The 20,668-nt window shown below is 51.5% G+C and overlaps 1 protein-coding gene across 1 annotated transcript; it reads right to left on the bottom strand.

Moving 5' to 3' along the window:
* Positions 1–17,113: 17,113 nt before the first annotated feature.
* On the bottom strand, positions 17,114–20,117 carry LOC125685709 (PHD finger protein 7-like). The gene is made up of 10 exons (XM_048929013.1): positions 20,075–20,117; positions 19,663–19,754; positions 19,470–19,571; positions 19,088–19,212; positions 18,769–18,931; positions 18,535–18,677; positions 18,240–18,353; positions 17,966–18,084; positions 17,776–17,801; positions 17,114–17,503 (listed from the first exon to the last, which is right to left on the bottom strand). The coding sequence occupies exons 1-10, from the start codon at positions 20,115–20,117 to the stop codon at positions 17,114–17,116; spliced, it is 1,317 nt and encodes a 438-aa protein (XP_048784970.1).
* Between the last annotated feature and the right edge of the window lie 551 nt (positions 20,118–20,668).

The raw sequence follows: 20,668 nt of genomic DNA, 5'->3' as shown, positions 1-20,668 counted from the left end.
AAAAGTTTTTCCTCATGTCTGATCTTAGCCTCCTCCGGTACAACTTGTGGCCATTTCCTTGGGTCCTGTTTGTTGCCTGGGAGAAGAAGCCAAATTCCTCTTCACAGCCTCCCTTCAGGAAGTTGTAGAGTGCAATGAGGTCTGCCCTGAGCCTCCTCTTCTCCAGACTAAACAATCCCAGCTCCCTCAGCTGCTCCTCCATCTAGTCCAACCGTGCTCTCATCACCATTACTACCACGAGCTCAGCTTGGTGTCATCTTCAGACTGGCTGACTTTGCACCTCAGCTTTTTCCATCTCTGAGGAAGCCAGGTCTCTGTTCTCGTTTATTAGAGGGCTTACGCTCTCCTTGCTCTGTTTCCTCCTGCCTATGTACCTGCATAACCCCTTCTTGCTATTTTTCTTGCCCCTTGCCAATTTCAACTCCATCTTTGTCTTGTGTTTTTTGATCTTATCTCTGAACATGCGGGCAATCTCCGTATATTCTTCCCAGGCTATTTTTTTTGTGATATTTAACTTACAACTTTAGTATTAAAGGCTGAGTGAACTGGGTCTGTTCAGCCTTGAGAAAAGGAGACTGAGAGGGGACCTGATCCAGGTCTATAAATATCTAAGGTGTGGGGGGCAGAATGGCGAGGCCGGACTCTTTTCAGTGGTGAGTGGAGACAGGACAAGGGGAAACGGCCAGAAACTGGAGCATAGGAAGTTCCGCACAAACATGCGCAAGAACTTCTTTACAGTGAGGGTGACGGAGCACTGGAACAGGCTGCCCAGGGAGGTGATGGAGTCTCCTTCTCTGGAGACGTTCAAGACCTGCCTGGATGCCTACCTGTGCTACCTGGTGTAGGGAACCTGCTTTGGCAGGGGGGTTGGACTCGATGATCTCTGGAGGTCCCTTCCAACCCCTACAATTCTGTGATTCTGTGATTCTGTGATTCTGTGATTAACGCTTAATTATTTAGTCAAATTAGCTAATTATCTCAAATATATACAATTCTCTCCATTTGGAACAACGGGTAAAGAATGGTTACTCAGCGAAACTCTTGAACAACTACTTCTTGGAGCAAATAATAGAAATTTTCATATCATACAGACTGTGTTCTCTAACATTCTTGTGTATTAACGACTGATGTTTTTTTATTTTGAGGGAGCTAGATTTGTACTCCCTGTCTTCCTTTATTTTTAATACACACTGCTACAAAACTTGTGTATATGTAGGTCACTCTGAGTGTAATCCCTCGTATTTATTTCAATTGTAAGTGCAAGAGACAGAGAGCTCAAGAACAGTATTTTATAGAGCAAATTCTTGGCTACTGTGTTTTAACATAGCCACCACCATTAGCATATGCAACCTCTCTAGCAATGAACAAGAGCCTGTATGCCATGCTTATGAAAATCTGCATCATCTACTACAGGCTATCTACTCACGCTTTTGCCACTACTGAAAGGCACCATGTACCACTTAACTCTGCTCACAGCTGTGGAGACACTGTTTGGTGTCCAGAATAGTTCAACAAGCATTAATGAATGTCATTGAGTTCCATTTTTTTTCACATTGATTTCATTACGTTATTTTTTTCATGCACATTTCCATGTCAGATGCTGTTTTGTTAGACTGCTCCTCTTCTGCCATCTATCACATGCTGACAGAATGTGGTGAAATAGTGGTGGGAAGGTTCAACCTCGACTGCCATACCACCAACATCTGCTTCAGACATCGTGGTCCAGCATAATAAAATGGGAAGCATCATAACTGTGAAACATGTGCCATCATCAAACAAGCCAAGAGGATGAAACCTCTCTGGGAGGAAGGGCGATGGCAAAAGTACAAATATGGGGAGGCATGGCAGGTTGATTATATCTCCTTGCCACGATCTCGCAATGGTAAGCATTATGTGCTTACTACTGGTGGAGGCAACCACTGGGTGGCTCAAAACGTATGCAGTACCCCATGCTACTGCCCGAAACACCACACTGGGTCTTGAGAATCAAGTCCTGTGGCGACATGGCACCCCAGAAAGGATTGAGTCAGATAATGGGACTCATTCCAAAAATTCTCTTGTAAATACTTGGGCCAAAGATCATGGCATCGAGTGGATTTACCATATTCCCTATCGTGCACCAGCCTCTGGTAAAATTGAACACTACAATGGATTGTTAAAAACGATGCTAAAAGCACTGGGTGGCGGAACATTTAAGCACTGGGAGAAACATCTGGCAGAAGCTACCTGGTTAGTCAATACCAGAGGATCTATCCGTCGTGATGGTCCTAACCAATCCAGTTCCCTACATACCGTAGAGGGAGATAAAGTCCCTGTTGTACATGTAAAGAACATGTTAGGAAAGGCAGTTTGGGTTCTTCCAGCTTCTGGAAAGGGCAAACCTCTCCGTGGTACAGTTTTTGGCCAAGGGACCAGGATCCACTTGGTGGGTAATGCAGAAGAATGGGGATGTCCAATGTGTACCACAAGGAAACTTGATGCTGGGGGAGTGCAGTTACTAATTCTATGTATATGCATATAACCATGTGTGTGTAATGCATTTTAATTTTTTTGTTTGTTTGTTTTTTGTTTTTTGTTTGTTTGTATATATGTATATATATTTTAAGCATGATGTAACGATGTAGAATAAGGGGTGGAATGTCATGGTTCGATGTTTTTGTTTTTGTTTTTGGTTTTTGGGTTTCAGTATTCCACATCAAAACGTCATGTAGTGTACGGGGCATTAAAGTGTCACTGCCCCAATTCCAGGTACTTATCCCTGTACATCACAGAAGTCATGTCTCTCAGTGCCACATCTATCCTCTTCTTCAACACCACAAGGGAAAGTGAATCCACCACCTCCCTGAGCAGGCTGCTCCAACGTCCAACCACTCTTTCTGGAAAGAATTTTTTCCTAATGAGCAACTTCAATGTAAGCACGCTCACTGCTCTTCATTAGTGCTGAAACTGAAAACGTAGAAGAGCCTCTCTCTCCTTGCAGCCCTCCATGTTTATGTCTCCTCTTGAGATCCCCAATCTGTCTGTGTGTTTTCTCACCTGAGGTACCTTCAGGAGTGCCTTAGTCCCTTGGAAAAAATGCATCTTCGCACCAACAACCATCCCATTGCAGGTTTTGGTGCAGAACTTGTATACACATAGGATATTTTGCAATCTCTGTGGCTGGTATGCCTGAGTATCTCCATGAGTAAAGTATCTTCGCATTGCAATTCCTTTCATTATTATATCGATTTTACAATCAGACTCCAATGAAATAGAAGAAATTAGAGAATCACAGGACAGCTGACACTGAAACAAACCTCTGGAGATCATCTCACTGACCCCAGTATCTGAAGTAATGAAGCATAGTCTTTGGCTGAGCAGATGGCTACATCCCTGTGTCCTTAGTCACGCTGACACAAAGGGTTTTTAAAGATTTGCTCATTTCCTAATACCATGACCACGACTTCTTGCAAAGAATTACGAGATCAAAATGAAGGTAGTTAACATCATCCTGTTCTGTTGCTCCTCAAGGAGTGTTCCTGTTTGCTTATATCCCAGAACTCTAGCTCTCCATCCTTTTTCTTACTGCAGTATCCCTAAGTCTCAAATGATCCAGCTTTGCATATACACCTTGTTGACTTACCCTATTTGAACAATGGATTCTGTGGCACATAGAGATGGGAAAAAGTGAGCCAGGACATTAGAGAAGAAGGATGTGTGAGAAAAGGAGACTTGTAGCACTGCCTGAAAAGATTCTTTCCTGAAAAGCCCTCTGGATGAGAAGTGTGGCACATAGAGATGGGAAAAATTCAGGAGGAACAATTGAGCAGGAGCCCGGAGTCGTTGCTCAACAGGTCAGATGAGACTGCTATATTTCTGTAAAAGGTTTTTCACATTCTGATACATCCCTTTTTGTCCAGCAATAGAACCTCATTTATTTAATCACATGAATTTCCCTGAAGTCCTGATTTCACCAGTGCATCTTGCTAAGAGTAAAAAACACAGGAAAAATGGGAGAAAACACAGATTTTTCTCTTTAATGAGTACATTTCATGGAATCAGAGAATGGCCTGGGTTGAAAAGTGTCTCAAAAATCATCCAGTTTCAACCCTCCTGCCATGAGCAGGATTGTCAGCCACCAGACCAGGCTGCCCAGAGCCACATCCAGCCTGGCCTTGAATACCTCCAGGGATGGAGCATCCACAGCCTCCTTGGGCAACCTGTTCCAGTGCATCACCACCCTCTGAGTGAAAAAACTTCCCCCTAATATCTAATCTAAACCTCTCCTGTCTTAGTTTTAAAACCATTCCCCTTTGTATCCTATCGTTATCCACCCCTGTAAGCAGTTGTAAAAGGGGTCAGAAAGATATGGTGATCTTATGCACCAGGGTCAAAATGAGCAGCTTATGCTGAGGCTCTAAGAACTCCTTAGAAGATCTGGGAGAAAAATAAAAAGAAAAAAAAACAAAACAAAACTAATTAAGAATGTGAATGAGTGAGAGGATGTGAATGTGTTGCTTTTTGTATTTCATACGCACCTGACATTTTCCACAGTTCCCAGTGAAAACAGCTCTTAAAGATTTGAATTTCAACCAGCCGTCTTGCAGCTTCAAGTTGTTAAAAAGTTGAAGAGGGGCTCCCTTCTGTTTCTACGCTCAGTACAAGTACTGGAAGGCCACAATGAGGTCTCCTGAATCCTTCTCTTCCCCAAGCAACAAACCCGCTTCCCTCAACCTTTCCTCATAGCAGAGGTGCTCCAGGCCTCTGGTCATCTTAGTGGCCCTCCTCTGCACCTGCTCCAAGAGCTCCACGTCCTTCATGTACTGGGAGCCCCAGGCCTGGATGCAATACTCCAAATGCAGTCTCACAGGAGGTGCGTAAAGGGGGACAATCCCCTAGCTCTCCCTGCAGGCCACTCCTTGTTTAATACTACCCAGGATACAGCTGGCTTGTTGGGCTGCTAGCCACACTGCTGCCTCATGACCACCTTCTTGAACACCAGGACATGTAAGTTCTTCTCTGCAGGCTTGCTCTCAAGGGGTTCTTCCTCTAGTCTGTGTAAATATCTGGGATTGCCCAAGCCACAGAGCAACGCCTTAGGTTCCAATAGGCCCACTTCTCCAGCCTGTCCAGGTTCCTCTGGATGGTTTCCCTTACCTCGAATGGATCGACAGCATCACTGAGCTGGGTGTTGTCTGCAGACTTGCTGAGAGTGCGCCCAACTCCATCGTCTATATCCTTTATCAAGGTGTTGAAGAGCACAGGACCCAAGTTCTCTGTTTTCATTTATCAGAGGTGGAACACTTTCCTTGGTCAGTCTCTACCTGCCCATGGACCTGTAGAAACCCTTGCTATTTTTCACATCCCTTCCAAGTTCAGATCCTCCTGTGGCTTTGCTTTCCTGATCTCATCTCTACACATGCAGACAATGGCAGCACCCATCCCAAGCCCCCTGATTCCTAGGGGGCACCTCTCGTGACCGGCCTCCACCCAGACAGAGAACCGTTGATCACAAGCCTTTGGCTGCCATCAGCCAACCACTTCTTCATCCAGCGAGCACTGCCTCCTTCAAATCCATACCATTCCCATTTACAGAGAAGGATGAGGTGAGGGACCGTGTCAAAGGCTTTGCAGAAGGCCGGGGAGATGACATCCCTCGCCTTTTCCCCGTCCACCGCTGCCACCCTCCATCACAAAGGGCCACCAGATTAATTGGTCAGGCAAGATCCGCCTTTGGTGAAGCCACGCCGGCTGTCTCGGGTCACCTCTTGGTCTCCTGTGTGCCTTCACATGGTGAGCAGGAGGATCTGCTCCATGATCATCCCAGGCACAGAGGTGAGGCTCACCAGCCTCTAGGTCCCCGGGTCATCCTTTCTGCCCTTCTTAAACTTGGAGTCATGTTTCCTTTTTGCCAGTCACCAGGGATTTCACCCAACTGCCATGGTTTCTCAAATCTGATGGAGAGCGGCTCTTGTAAGGCTTCACCTCGGCTCGCTCCATCTAATGCCTGGACCAGGAAGTTATCCTCAACAGGCCCCAGGAATGCCCTGGATTGTCTGCCACCCGCCGTGCCGCTATCCCAGCGGCCATACGTGCGGGTGGTTGAAATCCCCCATCAGGACAAGAGCCTGCAAGCGTGACACTTGCTGCAGCTGAAGCAGGAGGGCCTCATCAAGGAAGGTGCTGAGGAGGAGGAAACCCTGTGATCCCAGCGCCTTAGTCTGCCCACATCAGGACAAGCGGAGAAAAGGAAGCTGACAAAGAAATGGGTGGGGGATGGTTGGGTTTATTGTGTTGGACACTTGGGGCTAGAGCCAGCACATGGTACTGGCCCGCGGCTGTTTCCATGCGTCTGCCTTCAGGCAAATTGTGCCGGGGTGCGGATGTTGGCTCCGATCTTAGACCCAGGAGTGCCTTTGTGCCTGGGATGCCCCCCCGGTTGGAACTGCTTCCATGTCACCTTTTTTGGGCTGATTGTGCGGGGGGTCAGCAGATGTTGGATCGATGTTGCACCCAGGAGTGACAACATGCCTGGATAGACCGCACTGTTGGAACACGGCATCTTCTTTTGGGCTTATGGGAGGTGGTTGTTGGCTTCAATGTTAGACCCGGGAGTCACTTCATGGCCGGGAAAGCCTCTGCTGTTGGGGCTTTCTCCTGCAGCCTCTTCTGCACCGGCTGAGGACATATGTGGCTCGTTGTGCCACTGAGGAACGGCTTTGCATGCGGGCCTCCCCTGTCTGCCCGGGCCACTCCGCAGGGTGTGAATGCAGGGGAGCCCTCGAGGACCTCCGCCTTGCCGCTCTGGTGGTGCTGCGGGTTCTGTTCTGAGCAGCTGGAGATGGTGTTCGCCTGCTGCCTCGAGGTCTTCTGGTCGGGCTCTGGGATCCTGGGGCCCGACCTTGCAGCGGGGAGCGGCTTCGTGTGCGGCTTGTTCTCCGCTGCCTGGGACGCCTCCTGCGTGCAGCTGCTGTGGCTGCTCTGGAGGATCCCGATCTGCCCCGTCTGGTGGAGATGCGGGAGCTGCTTTCAGTGTCTGGGGTGGGTGTATGGCTGCTCCCATGCTGTGCTTGGTGCTGCTCCACTGTATCCTGATGGTCAGGACCATGTGAGCAGGTTGTCCCCAGCTCACTGGTCTGGCAGCTGAGCTGCGGCAGCTGGGACCTGTGTGATGGCTCGGATGCTGCCTGGCTGTCGGGGCCGGAGCAGTTGTGCTCGTGCTCCTGGGGGCTGTGGGATGGCTCCAGGCTGCTCTGCTGGCTGGCAGTGCTGAGTGCCGCGAGCTCCGAGATGGCGGCGGAGGCTGTAAGGGGAGGCGGAAGGTCAGCAGGAGGAACCTGTAGCTCCGGGTAGGGACAGGCTGCCATCCCTCCTGGAGCAGAGAGACTCTGGCAAAGCTGCCCCGAGCACTTGCTGCCAGGCCTTGCCTGGCCCCAGCCCCGTGCCTTGCGACTCATCGCCTCTTACCGGTACCCAGGCCAGCACATCTGTCACAGTCCCACATGTTCATCCTGATGCTTGAGTAGGAGCACTGCCGGTGGGTGCTCTCCACTCCACAGGAGCTGCACAGGATCAGCTGCCAGGGCCTGGGGAAGCAAGGGGGTTGTGGCTTTGAGGACCAAGTGAGCCTAGCCAGGGAGTCCCCGGCACATCTCTGCTGCTCAGTCCTTGCTGCCCCAGCCTGTGCTGAGGCTCCGTGACATCCCCCACGGATCCACAGAGAGCTGCTGCGGTAACTCACCCCTCTTCTTCTGCCAGCTCCCTGCCTCCGTGGTAAAAGCACACGATGGCATCACAGCACCTGTGCCTCTGCCGAAGTGATGTGAATGCACGCTCGTCCTCCCATGCTGGTGTTCTATAAAAGAAGGGAGGAAAAGTGATGAGGCTCCAGAATTGCCAGCACCAGATCCAAGGTTATCCCCTCTCATCCACCCCAACCCCATTTCCAGCTTCTCCATGAAGCTGAGGCACGTGCTCCTGTGACGGCCAAAGGCCAGGACTGCAGAGACACTCGCTGGCAGGCCCAGTGTTCACACCTTCTCATCTGCATGGTTTGGCAGAAGGACACCACGCTGTCTGGGATTCGGATCCCGAGGATGGACATCTCTATGCAGAAAAGAGCATTGTCTTGACAGACAGGGCAGCGGAAGCACTCCTTGCCATCATTCAAGGCCTGTTGCTGCAGGAGAAGAACAAGCAGAGTGAGCGTGAGCAGCGCCTGGTGCTGCTTAGCACTAAGCGTGCCTGCAGGGTGAGGGGAGGACTCCTACCTGGATGCAGCCCCGGTGGAACCAGGCATGTTTGCAAACCGAGCACGTCAGGGTGTGGTAGGATGCAATGTTCCCCACGGTCTCCTGGCAGATGGCACAGCGGGTGCCGGTTGCTGAAGCTGTCACTGCTGTCTGTCGAGGGCAGTGCTCAAAGCAGTAGGACCTGGGGGAAGATGGAAGGGATGGGCACGCTGAGAAGTGATGGGTGGAAGGCAGAGGACTGCGAAGGAGCCCCAGGCCCTGTCTCTGGCTCTGGCAGGCTGCTGGGAGCTGTCGCTGTGGGATCCTCCCTGGCTTGGCTGCTGCTGACAGCCCTTACCTGTGCAGCCCAAAGAACTGGGTGACGCACTGCCCGTCCTTGGCACACGGCAGGTGGAAGCTTCGTTCACAGCCGCTCTCTGTGCACGTGATGGCAGCGCCCCTCTCTCCACAAACACAGCATTGCTGGAAAGAGCAGAACAGCCCCATCAGCAGCAGGCTCAGGGCCTCTGCAGCCGGCCCCAGACCTCTGGGCAGGGCACAGGGTGTGGGAATTGCTTGGTCACACTCTACAAAGCCGCCTGGCGGACAGGGCGCATCTCCAATTGCAGGACTTTGTCCTGGAGGCGGTTGGAAAGGCTGCAATTGCTTTCTTTGCGTCCAGGCTAAGCTGGTGTGAGCCCCTCGGGGCACAAATCTGCCTGCTCCGTTCAGGTCCTCACCTTCTGGTTTGCCTGCTTGACCTTGGTTGTGAGGGCAGCATAATCAATGTGCACAGTTCCCTGGTCTGTTGGTGTTTCGTCAAAAGAGATGTTGGCAAAAATCTGTAGGAGAGAAAAGAGCAGGATCTCATGAGGACAGGAAGAAGGGGAGCGTCCCGGCAGGAAGCAGTCAGGATTGCTCGAGGGAACTCACCAAGCAGAACTCGTGGACCCTAAACCCGATCTGGTCAAACATGCGCCCGTAGGTGTCCAGGTCGTAATCGACCGAGCCACACAGCACGCACGCTGCAGAGGAGAGAGCAAATGTGAGCAGCGGTGAGCAGGTGGCGGGGCCAGGTGTCCCTGAGGGCCGTCCCCAGGGTCCTGCTCTGTGCCTGCCGTGCTGGCTGGAGGCGGTGGAGGGGAAGGGGCCACGGCAGGCCCAAGGCAAGGCGGCCACAGCCCAAGATGGGCCCCCTTGCCAAGGAGCAGAGGGGCCCTGCCCCAGGCCTGTCTGGGAGCTCCTGCCTGCCCCTTCCTCCCCTCTCAGCTCTCAGCAGCAGGCACAGCCCCAGCACCCCTCTGCCCAGTGTCGGGAGCGGGGCTCAGGGATGCTGCGCTCTCACCTGGCTCTTGCGAGTCAGACAACTTCCGCTTCCTAGCATACATGATTTGCGTCGACGGTGAGCACTGCGAGAGTCCCTCCTCTCTCCACGCCTCACCAGGCCGCAGTGACTCCCCCTGAGCCCGGCAGCCTTTGCTCTGCTCCAAGCTTCACGCGTCACAATGGCCGCTCTGTGACACCCACTGTGACATCACGGTCACCGCCTCATGGGCGTGGGCCCTTGGCTTCCAAGCAGGAGGGTGGCAGCTCCACCAAAGGTTTCTGGGGGCAACCTTTCATAGAATCATAGAATTGTAGAATCACAAGGTTGGAAAGGACATACAGGCCCATCTAGTCCAACCGTCCTCCCGTCACCATTCGTACCACGAGCCACTAAACCATATCTCGTAGCTCCTCATCCGGACGCCTCCTGAACACTGCCAGGGATGGCGACTCCACCGCCTCCGTGGGCAGCCATTCCAGTGCCTGACCACTGTCGGGGGGAAAAAGTTTTTCCTCATGTCTGATCTTAGCCTCCTCCAGTACAACTTGTGGCCATTTCCTTGGGTCCTGTTTGTTGCCTGGGAGAAGAGGCCAAATTCCTCTTCACAGCCTCCCTTCAGGAACTTGTAGAGTGCAATGAGGTCTGCCCTGAGCCTCCTCTTCTCCAGACTAAACAATCCCAGCTCCCTCAGCTGCTCCTCCATCTAGTCCAACCGTGCTCTCATCACCATTACTACCACGAGCTCAGCTTGGTGTCATCTTCAGACTGGCTGACTTTGCACCTCAGCTTTTTCCATCTCTGAGGAAGCCAGGTCTCTGTTCTCGTTTATTAGAGGGCTTACACTCTCCTTGCTCTGTTTCCTCCTGCCTATGTACCTGCATAACCCCTTCTTGCTATTTTTCTCGCCCCTTGCCAATTTCAACTCCATCTTTGTCTTGTGTTTTTTGATCTTATCTCTGAACATGCAGGCAATCTCCGTATATTCTTCCCAGGCTATTTTTTTTGTGATATTTAACTTACAACTTTAGTATTAAAGGCTGAGTGAACTGGGTCTGTTCAGCCTTGAGAAAAGGAGACTGAGAGGGGACCTGATCCAGGTCTATAAATATCTAAGGTGTGGGGGGCAGAATGGCGAGGCCGGACTCTTTTCAGTGGTGAGTGGAGACAGGACAAGGGGAAACGGCCAGAAACTGGAGCATAGGAAGTTCCGCACAAACATGCGCAAGAACTTCTTTACAGTGAGGGTGACGGAGCACTGGAACAGGCTGCCCAGGGAGGTGATGGAGTCTCCTTCTCTGGAGACGTTCAAGACCTGCCTGGATGCCTACCTGTGCTACCTGGTGTAGGGAACCTGCTTTGGCAGGGGGGTTGGACTCGATGATCTCTGGAGGTCCCTTCCAACCCCTACAATTCTGTGATTCTGTGATTCTGTGATTAACGCTTAATTATTTAGTCAAATTAGCTAATTATCTCAAATATATACAATTCTCTCCATTTGGAACAACGGGTAAAGAATGGTTACTCAGCTAAACTCTTGAACAACTACTTCTTGGAGCAAATAATAGAAATTTTCATATCATACAGACTGTGTTCTCTAACATTCTTGTGTATTAACGACTGATGTTTTTTTATTTTGAGGGAGCTAGATTTATACTCCCTGTCTTCCTTTATTTTTAATACACACTGCTACAAAACTTGTGTATATGTAGGTCACTATGAGTGTAATCCCTCGTATTTATTTCAATTGTAAGTGCAAGAGACAGAGAGCTCAAGAACAGTATTTTATAGAGCAAATTCTTGGCTACTGTGTTTTAACATAGCCACCACCATTAGCATATGCAACCTCTCTAGCAATGAGCAAGAGCCTGTATGCCATGCTTATGAAAATCTGCATCATCTACTACAGGCTATCTACTCACGCTTTTGCCACTACTGAAAGGCACCATGTACCACTTAACTCTGCTCACAGCTGTGGAGACACTGTTTGGTGTCCAGAATAGTTCAACAAGCATTAATGAATGTCATTGAGTTCCATTTTTTTTCACATTGATTTCATTACGTTATTTTTTTCATGCACATTTCCATGTCAGATGCTGTTTTGTTAGACTGCTCCTCTTCTGCCATCTATCACATGCTGACAGAATGTGGTGAAATAGTGGTGGGAAGGTTCAACCTCGACTGCCATACCACCAACATCTGCTTCAGACATCGTGGTCCAGCATAATAAAATGGGAAGCATCATAACTGTGAAACATGTGCCATCATCAAACAAGCCAAGAGGATGAAACCTCTCTGGGAGGAAGGGCGATGGCAAAAGTACAAATATGGGGAGGCATGGCAGGTTGATTATATCTCCTTGCCACGATCTCGCAATGGTAAGCATTATGTGCTTACTACTGGTGGAGGCAACCACTGGGTGGCTCAAAACATATGCAGTACCCCATGCTACTGCCCGAAACACCACACTGGGTCTCGAGAATCAAGTCCTGTGGCGACATGGCACCCCAGAAAGGATTGAGTCAGATAATGGGACTCATTCCAAAAATTCTCTTGTAAATACTTGGGCCAAAGATCATGGCATCGAGTGGATTTACCATATTCCCTATCGTGCACCAGCCTCTGGTAAAATTGAACGCTACAATGGATTGTTAAAAACAATGCTAAAAGCACTGGGTGGCGGAACATTTAAGCACTGGGAGAAACATCTGGCAGAAGCTACCTGGTTAGTCAATACCAGAGGATCTATCAGTCGTGATGGTCCTAACCAATCCAGTTCCCTACATACCGTAGAGGGAGATAAAGTCCCTGTTGTACATGTAAAGAACATGTTAGGAAAGGCAGTTTGGGTTCTTCCAGCTTCTGGAAAGGGCAAACCTCTCCGTGGTACAGTTTTTGCCCAGGGACCAGGATCCACTTGGTGGGTAATGCAGAAGAATGGGGATGTCCAATGTGTACCACAAGGAAACTTGATGCTGGGGGAGTGCAGTCACTAATTCTATGCATATGCATATAACCATGTGTGTGTAATGCATTTTAATTTTTTTTGTTTGTTTTTTGTTTTTTGTTTGTTTGTATATATATATATATATTTTAAGCATGATGTAACGATGTAGAATAAGGGGTGGAATGTCATGGTTCGATGTTTTTGTTTTGGGTTTTGTTTTCTGTTTTTGGATTTCAGTATTCCACATCAAAACATCATGTAGTGTACGGGGCATTAAAGTGTCACTGCCCCAATTCCAAGTACCTATCCCTGTACATTACAGCAGTCACGGGATCTGGCCCTTCTGGGTGGGGGGGGCGCTCTCTTGCTGCCTTGCAGTGGGTGCTGGAGGTGCTTTCCTAGCCGTTCCAAGCTTTTCAGGTTTGAATCGGTCCCGGGAACTCTCTCTCTCTCATCTTGTCTGATTTATTGATCTCAATTGCAATTAAATTGTATATATTGTGTTATTTTGTATTCCAATATTATAGTAAAATAAGTTTTCCCCCATAGATTGTTGCCGCTGCTCTTTTCCTCCCTTCCTTCCTTCCTTTCCATTTTTGTGGGACTGGGGTGGGGGGGGAGGGCAGAGGCCTGTCGCCCCTGTCACGGACATAGATTGATCTGGTCAACTCCGTGACACATTCTCCACTGGATTACCATCTTTCCAAAAAATTGTTGATCAAGGAATCATAGAAACAAAATAAGTAAGGTTGGAAAGCACCACTAAGATCACGTAGACCAACCCCCAACCCATCCCCACCATGCCCACCCAACCATGTCTCTCAGTGCCACATCTATCCTCTTCTTCAACACCACAAGGGAAAGTGAATCCCCCACCTCCCTGAGCACGCTGCTCCAACGTCCAACCACTCTTTCTGGAAAGAATTTTTTCCTAATAAGCAACTTCAATGTAAGCACGCTCACTGCTCTTCATTAGTGCTGAAACTGAAAACGTTGAAGAGCCTCTCTCTCCTTGCAGCCCTCCATGTTTATGTCTCCTCTTGAGATCCCCAATCTGTCTGTGTGTTTTCTCACCTGAGGTACCTTCAGGAGTGCCTTAGTCCCTTGGAAAAAATACATCTTCGCACCAACAACCATCCAATTGCAGGATTTGGTGCAGAACTTGTATACACATAGGATATTTTGCAATCTCTGTGGCTGGTATGCCTGAGTATCTCCATGAGTAAAGTATCTTCGCATTGCAATTCCTTTCATTATTATATCGATTTTACAATCAGACTCCAATGAAATAGAAGAAATTAGAGAATCACAGGACAGCTGACACTGAAACAAACCTCTGGAGATCATCTCCCTGACCCCAGTATCTGAAGTAATGAAGCATAGTCTTTGGCTGAGCAGATGGCTACATCCCTGTGTCCTTAGTCACGCTGACACAAAGGGTTTTTAAAGATTTGCTCATTTCCTAATACCATGACCACGACTTCTTGCAAAGAATTACGAGATCAAAATGAAGGTAGTTAACATCATCCTGTTCTGTTGCTCCTCAAGGAGTGTTCCTGTTTGCTTATATCCCAGAACTCTAGCTCTCCATCCTTTTTCTTACTGCAGTATCCCTAAGTCTCAAATGATCCAGCTTTGCATATACACCTTGTTGACTTACCCTATTTGAACAATGGATTCTGTGGCACATAGAGATGGGAAAAAGTGAGCCAGGACATTAGAGAAGAAGGATGTGTGAGAAAAGGAGACTTGTAGCACTGCCTGAAAAGATTCTTTCCTGAAAAGCCCTCTGGATGAGAAGTGTGGCACATAGAGATGGGAAAAATTCAGGAGGAACAATTGAGCAGGAGCCCGGAGTCGTTGCTCAACAGGTCAGATGAGACTGCTATATTTCTGTAAAAGGTTTTTCACATTCTGATACATCCCTTTTTGTCCAGCAATAGAACCTCATTTATTTAATCACATGAATTTCCCTGAAGTCCTGATTTCACCAGTGCATCTTGCTAAGAGTAAAAAACACAGGAAAAATGGGAGAAAACACAGATTTTTCTCTTTAATGAGTACATTTCATGGAATCAGAGAATGGCCTGGGTTGAAAAGTGTCTCAAAAATCATCCAGTTTCAACCCTCCTGCCATGGGCAGGATTGTCAGCCACCAGACCAGGCTGCCCAGAGCCACATCCAGCCTGGCCTTGAATACCTCCAGGGATGGAGCATCCACAGCCTCCTTGGGCAACCTGTTCCAGTGCATCACCACCCTCCGAGTGAAAAAACTTCCCCCTAATATCTAATCTAAACCTCTCCTGTCTTAGTTTTAAAACCATTCCCCTTTGTATCCTATCGTTATCCACCCCTGTAAGCAGTTGTAAAAGGGGTCAGAAAGATATGGTGATCTTATGCACCAGGGTCAAAATGAGCAGCTTATGCTGAGGCTCTAAGAACTCCTTAGAAGATCTGGGAGAAAAATAAAAAGAAAAAAAAACAAAACAAAACTAATTAAGAATGTGAATGAGTGAGAGGATGTGAATGTGTTGCTTTTTGTATTTCATACGCACCTGACATTTTCCACAGTTCCCAGTGAAAACAGCTCTTAAACATATGAATTTCAACCAGCCGTCTTGCAGCTTCAAGTTGTTAAAAAGTTGAAGAGGGGCTCCCTTCTGTTTCTACGCTCAGTACAAGTACTGGAAGGCCACAATGAGGTCTCCTGAATCCTTCTCTTCCCCAAGCAACAAACCCGGTTCCCTCAACCTTTCCTCATGGCAGAGGTGCTCCAGCCCTCTGGTCATCTTAGTGGCCCTCCTCTGCACCTGCTCCAAGAGCTCCACGTCCTTCATGTACTGGGAGCCCCAGGCCTGGATGCAATACTCCAAATGCAGTCTCACAGGAGGTGAGAAAAGGGGGACAATCCCCTAGCTGTCCCTGCAGGCCACTCCTTGTTTAATACTACCCAGGATACAGCTGGCTTGTTGGGCTGCTAGCCACACTGCTGCCTCATGACCACCTTCTTGAACACCAGGACATGTAAGTTCTTCTCTGCAGGCTTGCTCTCAAGGGGTTCTTCCTCTAGTCTGTGTAAATATCTGGGATTGCCCAAGCCACAGAGCAACGCCTTAGGTTCCAATAGGCCCACTTCTCCAGCCTGTCCAGGTTCCTCTGGATGGTTTCCCTTTCCTCGAATGGATCGACAGCATCACTGAGCTGGGTGTTGTCTGCAGACTTGCTGAGAGTGCGCCCAACTCCATCGTCTATATCCTTTATCAAGGTGTTGAAGAGCACAGGACCCAAGTTCTCTGTTTTCATTTATCAGAGGTGGAACACTTTCCTTGGTCAGTCTCTACCTGCCCATGGACCTGTAGAAACCCTTGCTATTTTTCACATCCCTTCCAAGTTCAGATCCTCCTGTGGCTTCGCTTTCCTGATATCATCTCTAAACATGCAGACAATGGCAGCACCCATCCCAAGCCCCCTGATCCCTAGGGGGCACCTCTCGTGACCGGCCTCCACCCAGACAGAGAACCGTTGATCACAAGCCTTTGGCTGCCATCAGCCAACCACTTCTTCATCCAGCGAGCACTGCCTCCTTCAAATCCATACCATTCCCATTTACAGAGAAGGATGAGGTGAGGGACCGTGTCAAAGGCTTTGCAGAAGGCCGGGGAGATGACATCCCTCGCCTTTTCCCCGTCCACCGCTGCCACCCTCCATCACAAAGGGCCACCAGATTAATTGGTCAGGCAAGATCCGCCTTTGGTGAAGCCACGCCGGCTGTCTCGGGTCACCTCTTGGTCTCCTGTGTGCCTTCACATGGTGAGCAGGAGGATCTGCTCCATGATCATCCCAGGCACAGAGGTGAGGCTCACCAGCCTCTAGGTCCCCGGGTCATCCTTTCTGCCCTTCTTAAACTTGGAGTCATGTTTCCTTTTTGCCAGTCACCAGGGATTTCACCCAACTGCCATGGTTTCTCAAATCTGATGGAGAGCGGCTCTTGTAAGGCTTCACCTCGGCTCGCTCCATCTAATGCCTGGACCAGGAAGTTATCCTCAACAGGCCCCAGGAATGCCCTGGATTGTCTGCCACCCGCCGTGCCGCTATCCCAGCGGCCACACGTGCGGGTGGTTGAAATCCCCCATCAGGACAAGAGCCTGCAAGCGTGACACTTGCTGCAGCTGAAGCAAGAGGGCCTCATCAAGGAAGGTGCTGAGGAGGAGGAAACCCTGTGATCCCAGCGCCTTAGTCTGCCCACATCAGGACAAGCGGAGAAAAGGAAGCTGACAAAGAAATGGGTGGGGGATGGTTGGGTTTATTGTGTTGGACACTTGGGGCTAGAGCCAGCACATGGTACTGGCCCGCGGCTGTTTCCATGCGTCTGCCTTCAGGCAAATTGTGCCGGGGTGCGGATGTTGGCTCCGATCTTAGACCCAGGAGTGCCTTTGTGCCTGGGATGCCCCCCCGGTTGGAACTGCTTCCATGTCACCTTTTTTGGGCTGATTGTGCGGGGGGTCAGCAGATGTTGGATCGATGTTGCACCCAGGAGTGACAACATGCCTGGATAGACCGCACTGTTGGAACACGGCATCTTCTTTTGGGCTTATGGGAGGTGGTTGTTGGCTTCAATGTTAGACCCGGGAGTCACTTCATGGCCGGGAAAGCCTCTGCTGTTGGGGCTTTCTCCTGCAGCCTCTTCTGCACCGGCTGAGGACATATGTGGCTCGTTGTGCCACTGAGGAACGGCTTTGCATGCGGGCCTCCCCTGTCTGCCCGGGCCACTCCGCAGGGTGTGAATGCAGGGGAGCCCTCGAGGACCTCCGCCTTGCCGCTCTGGTGGTGCTGCGGGTTCTGTTCTGAGCAGCTGGAGATGGTGTTCGCCTGCTGCCTCGAGGTCTTCTGGTCGGGCTCTGGGATCCTGGGGCCCGACCTTGCAGCGGGGAGCGGCTTCGTGTGCGGCTTGTTCTCCGCTGCCTGGGACGCCTCCTGCGTGCAGCTGCTGTGGCTGCTCTGGAGGATCCCGATCTGCCCCGTCTGGTGGAGATGCGGGAGCTGCTTTCAGTGTCTGGGGTGGGTGTATGGCTGCTCCCATGCTGTGCTTGGTGCTGCTCCACTGTATCCTGATGGTCAGGACCATGTGAGCAGGTTGTCCCCAGCTCACTGGTCTGGCAGCTGAGCTGCGGCAGCTGGGACCTGTGTGATGGCTCGGATGCTGCCTGGCTGTCGGGGCCGGAGCAGTTGTGCTCGTGCTCCTGGGGGCTGTGGGATGGCTCCAGGCTGCTCTGCTGGCTGGCAGTGCTGAGTGCCGCGAGCTCCGAGATGGCGGCGGAGGCTGTAAGGGGAGGCGGAAGGTCAGCAGGAGGAACCTGTAGCTCCGGGTAGGGACAGGCTGCCATCCCTCCTGGAGCAGAGAGACTCTGGCAAAGCTGCCCCGAGCACTTGCTGCCAGGCCTTGCCTGGCCCCATCCCCGTGCCTCGCGACTCATCGCCTCTTACCGGTACCCAGGCCAGCACATCTGTCACAGTCCCACATGTTCATCCTGATGCTTGAGTAGGAGCACTGCCGGTGGGTGCTCTCCACTCCACAGGAGCTGCACAGGATCAGCTGCCAGGGCCTGGGGAAGCAAGGGGGTTGTGGCTTTGAGGACCAAGTGAGCCTAGCCAGGGAGTCCCCGGCACATCTCTGCTGCTCAGTCCTTGCTGCCCCAGCCTGTGCTGAGGCTCCGTGACATCCCCCACGGATCCACAGAGAGCTGCTGCGGTAACTCACCCCTCTTCTTCTGCCAGCTCCCTGCCTCCGTGGTAAAAGCACACGATGGCATCACAGCACCTGTGCCTCTGCTGAAGTGTTGCGAATGCACGCTCGTCCTCCCATGCTGGTGTTCTATAAAAGAAGGGAGGGAAAGTGATGAGGCTCCAGCATTGCCAGCACCAGATCCAAGGTTATCCCCTCTCATCCACCCCAACCCCATTTCCAGCTTCTCCATGAAGCTGAGGCACGTGCTCCTGTGACGGCCAAAGGCCAGGACTGCAGAGACACTCGCTGGCAGGCCCAGTGTTCACACCTTCTCATCTGCATGGTTTGGCAGAAGGACTCCACGCTGTCTGGGATTCGGATCCCGAGGATGGACATCTCTATGCAGAAAAGAGCATTGTCTTGACAGACAGGGCAGCGGAAGCACTCCTTGCCATCATTCAAGGCCTGTTGCTGCAGGAGAAGAACAAGCAGAGTGAGCGTGAGCAGCGCCTGGTGCTGCTTAGCACTAAGCGTGCCTGCAGGGTGAGGGGAGGACTCCTACCTGGATGCAGTCCCGGTGGAACCAGGCATGTTTGCAAACCGAGCACGTCAGGGTGTGGTAGGATGCAATGTTCCCCACGGTCTCCTGGCAGATGGCGCAGCGGGTGCCGGTTGCTGAAGCTGTCACTGCTGTCTGTCGAGGGCAGTGCTCAAAGCAGTAGGACCTGGGGGAAGATGGAAGGGATGGGCACGCTGAGAAGTGATGGGTGGAAGGCAGAGGACTGCGAAGGAGCCCCAGGCCCTGTCTCTGGCTCTGGCAGGCTGCTGGGAGCTGTCGCTGTGGGATCCTCCCTGGCTTGGCTGCTGCTGACAGCCCTTACCTGTGCAGCCCAAAGAACTGGGTGACGCACTGCCCGTCCTTGGCACACGGCAGGTGGAAGCTTCGTTTACAGCCGCTCTCTGTGCACGTGATGGCAGCGCCCCTCTCTCCACAAACACAGCATTTCTGGAAAGAGCAGAACAGCCCCATCAGCAGCAGGCTCAGGGCCTCTGCAGCCAGCCCCAGACCTCTGGGCAGGGCACAGGGTGTGGGAATTGCTTGGTCACACTCTACAAAGCCGCCTGGCGGACAGGGCGCATCTCCAATTGCAGGACTTTGTCCTGGAGGCGGTTGGAAAGGCTGCAATTGCTTTCTTTGCGTCCAGGCTAAGCTGGTGTGAGCCCCTCGGGGCACAAATCTGCCTGCTCCGTTCAGGTCCTCACCTTCTGGTTTGCCTGCTTGACCTTGGTTGTGAGGGCAGCATAATCAATGTGCACAGTTCCCTGGTCTGTTGGTGTTTCGTCAAAAGAGATGTTGGCAAAAATCTGTAGGAGAGAAAAGAGCAGGATCTCATGAGGACAGGAAGAAGGGGAGCGTCCCGGCAGGAAGCAGTCAGGATTGCTCGAGGGAACTCACCAAGCAGAACTCGTGGACCCTAAACCCGATCTGGTCAAACATGCGCCCGTAGGTGTCCAGGTCGTAATCGACCGAGCCACACAGCACGCACGCTGCAGAGGAGAGAGGAAAAGTGAGCAGCGGTGAGCAGGTGGCGGGGCCAGGTGTCCCTGAGGGCCGTCCCCAGGGTCCTGCTCTGTGCCTGCCGTGCTGGCTGGAGGCGGTGGAGGGGAAGGGGCCACGGCAGGCCCAAGGCAAGGCAGCCACAGCCCAAGATGGGCCCCCTTGCCAAGGAGCAGAGGGGCCCTGCCCCAGGCCTGTCTGGGAGCTCCTGCCTGCCCCTTCCTCCCCTCTCAGCTCTCAGCAGCAGGCACAGCCCCAGCACCCCTCTGCCCAGTGTCGGGAGCGGGGCTCAGCGATGCTGCGCTCTCACCTGGCTCTTGCGAGTCAGACAACTTCCGCTTCCTAGCATACATGATTTGCGTCGACGGTGAGCACTGCGAGAGTCCCTCCTCTCTCCACGCCTCACCAGGCCGCAGTGACTCCCCCTGAGCCCGGCACCCTTTGCTCTGCTCCAAGCTTCACGCGTCACAATGGCCGCTCTGTGACACCCACTGTGACATCACGGTCACCGCCTCATGGGCGCGGGCCCTTGGCTTCCAAGCAGGAGGGTGGCAGCTCCACCAAAGGTTTCTGGGGGCAACCTTTCATAGAATCATAGAATTGTAGAATCACAAGGTTGGAAAGGACATACAGGCCCATCTAGTCCAACCGTCCTCCCGTCACCATTCGTACCACGAGCCACTAAACCATATCTCGTAGCTCCTCATCCGGACGCCTCCTGAACACTGCCAGGGACGGCGACTCCACCGCCTCCGTGGGCAGCCATTCCAGTGCCTGACCACTGTCGGGGGGAAAAAGTTTTTCCTCATGTCTGATCTTAGCCTCCTCCGGTACAACTTGTGGCCATTTCCTTGGGTCCTGTTTGTTGCCTGGGAGAAGAGGCCAAATTCCTCTTCACAGCCTC

This window comes from Lagopus muta, chromosome 1 (assembly GCF_023343835.1).
Source record: "Lagopus muta isolate bLagMut1 chromosome 1, bLagMut1 primary, whole genome shotgun sequence".
Classification (NCBI taxonomy): domain Eukaryota; kingdom Metazoa; phylum Chordata; class Aves; order Galliformes; family Phasianidae; genus Lagopus; species Lagopus muta.
This window is presented reverse-complemented; position numbering and strand designations above follow the sequence as displayed.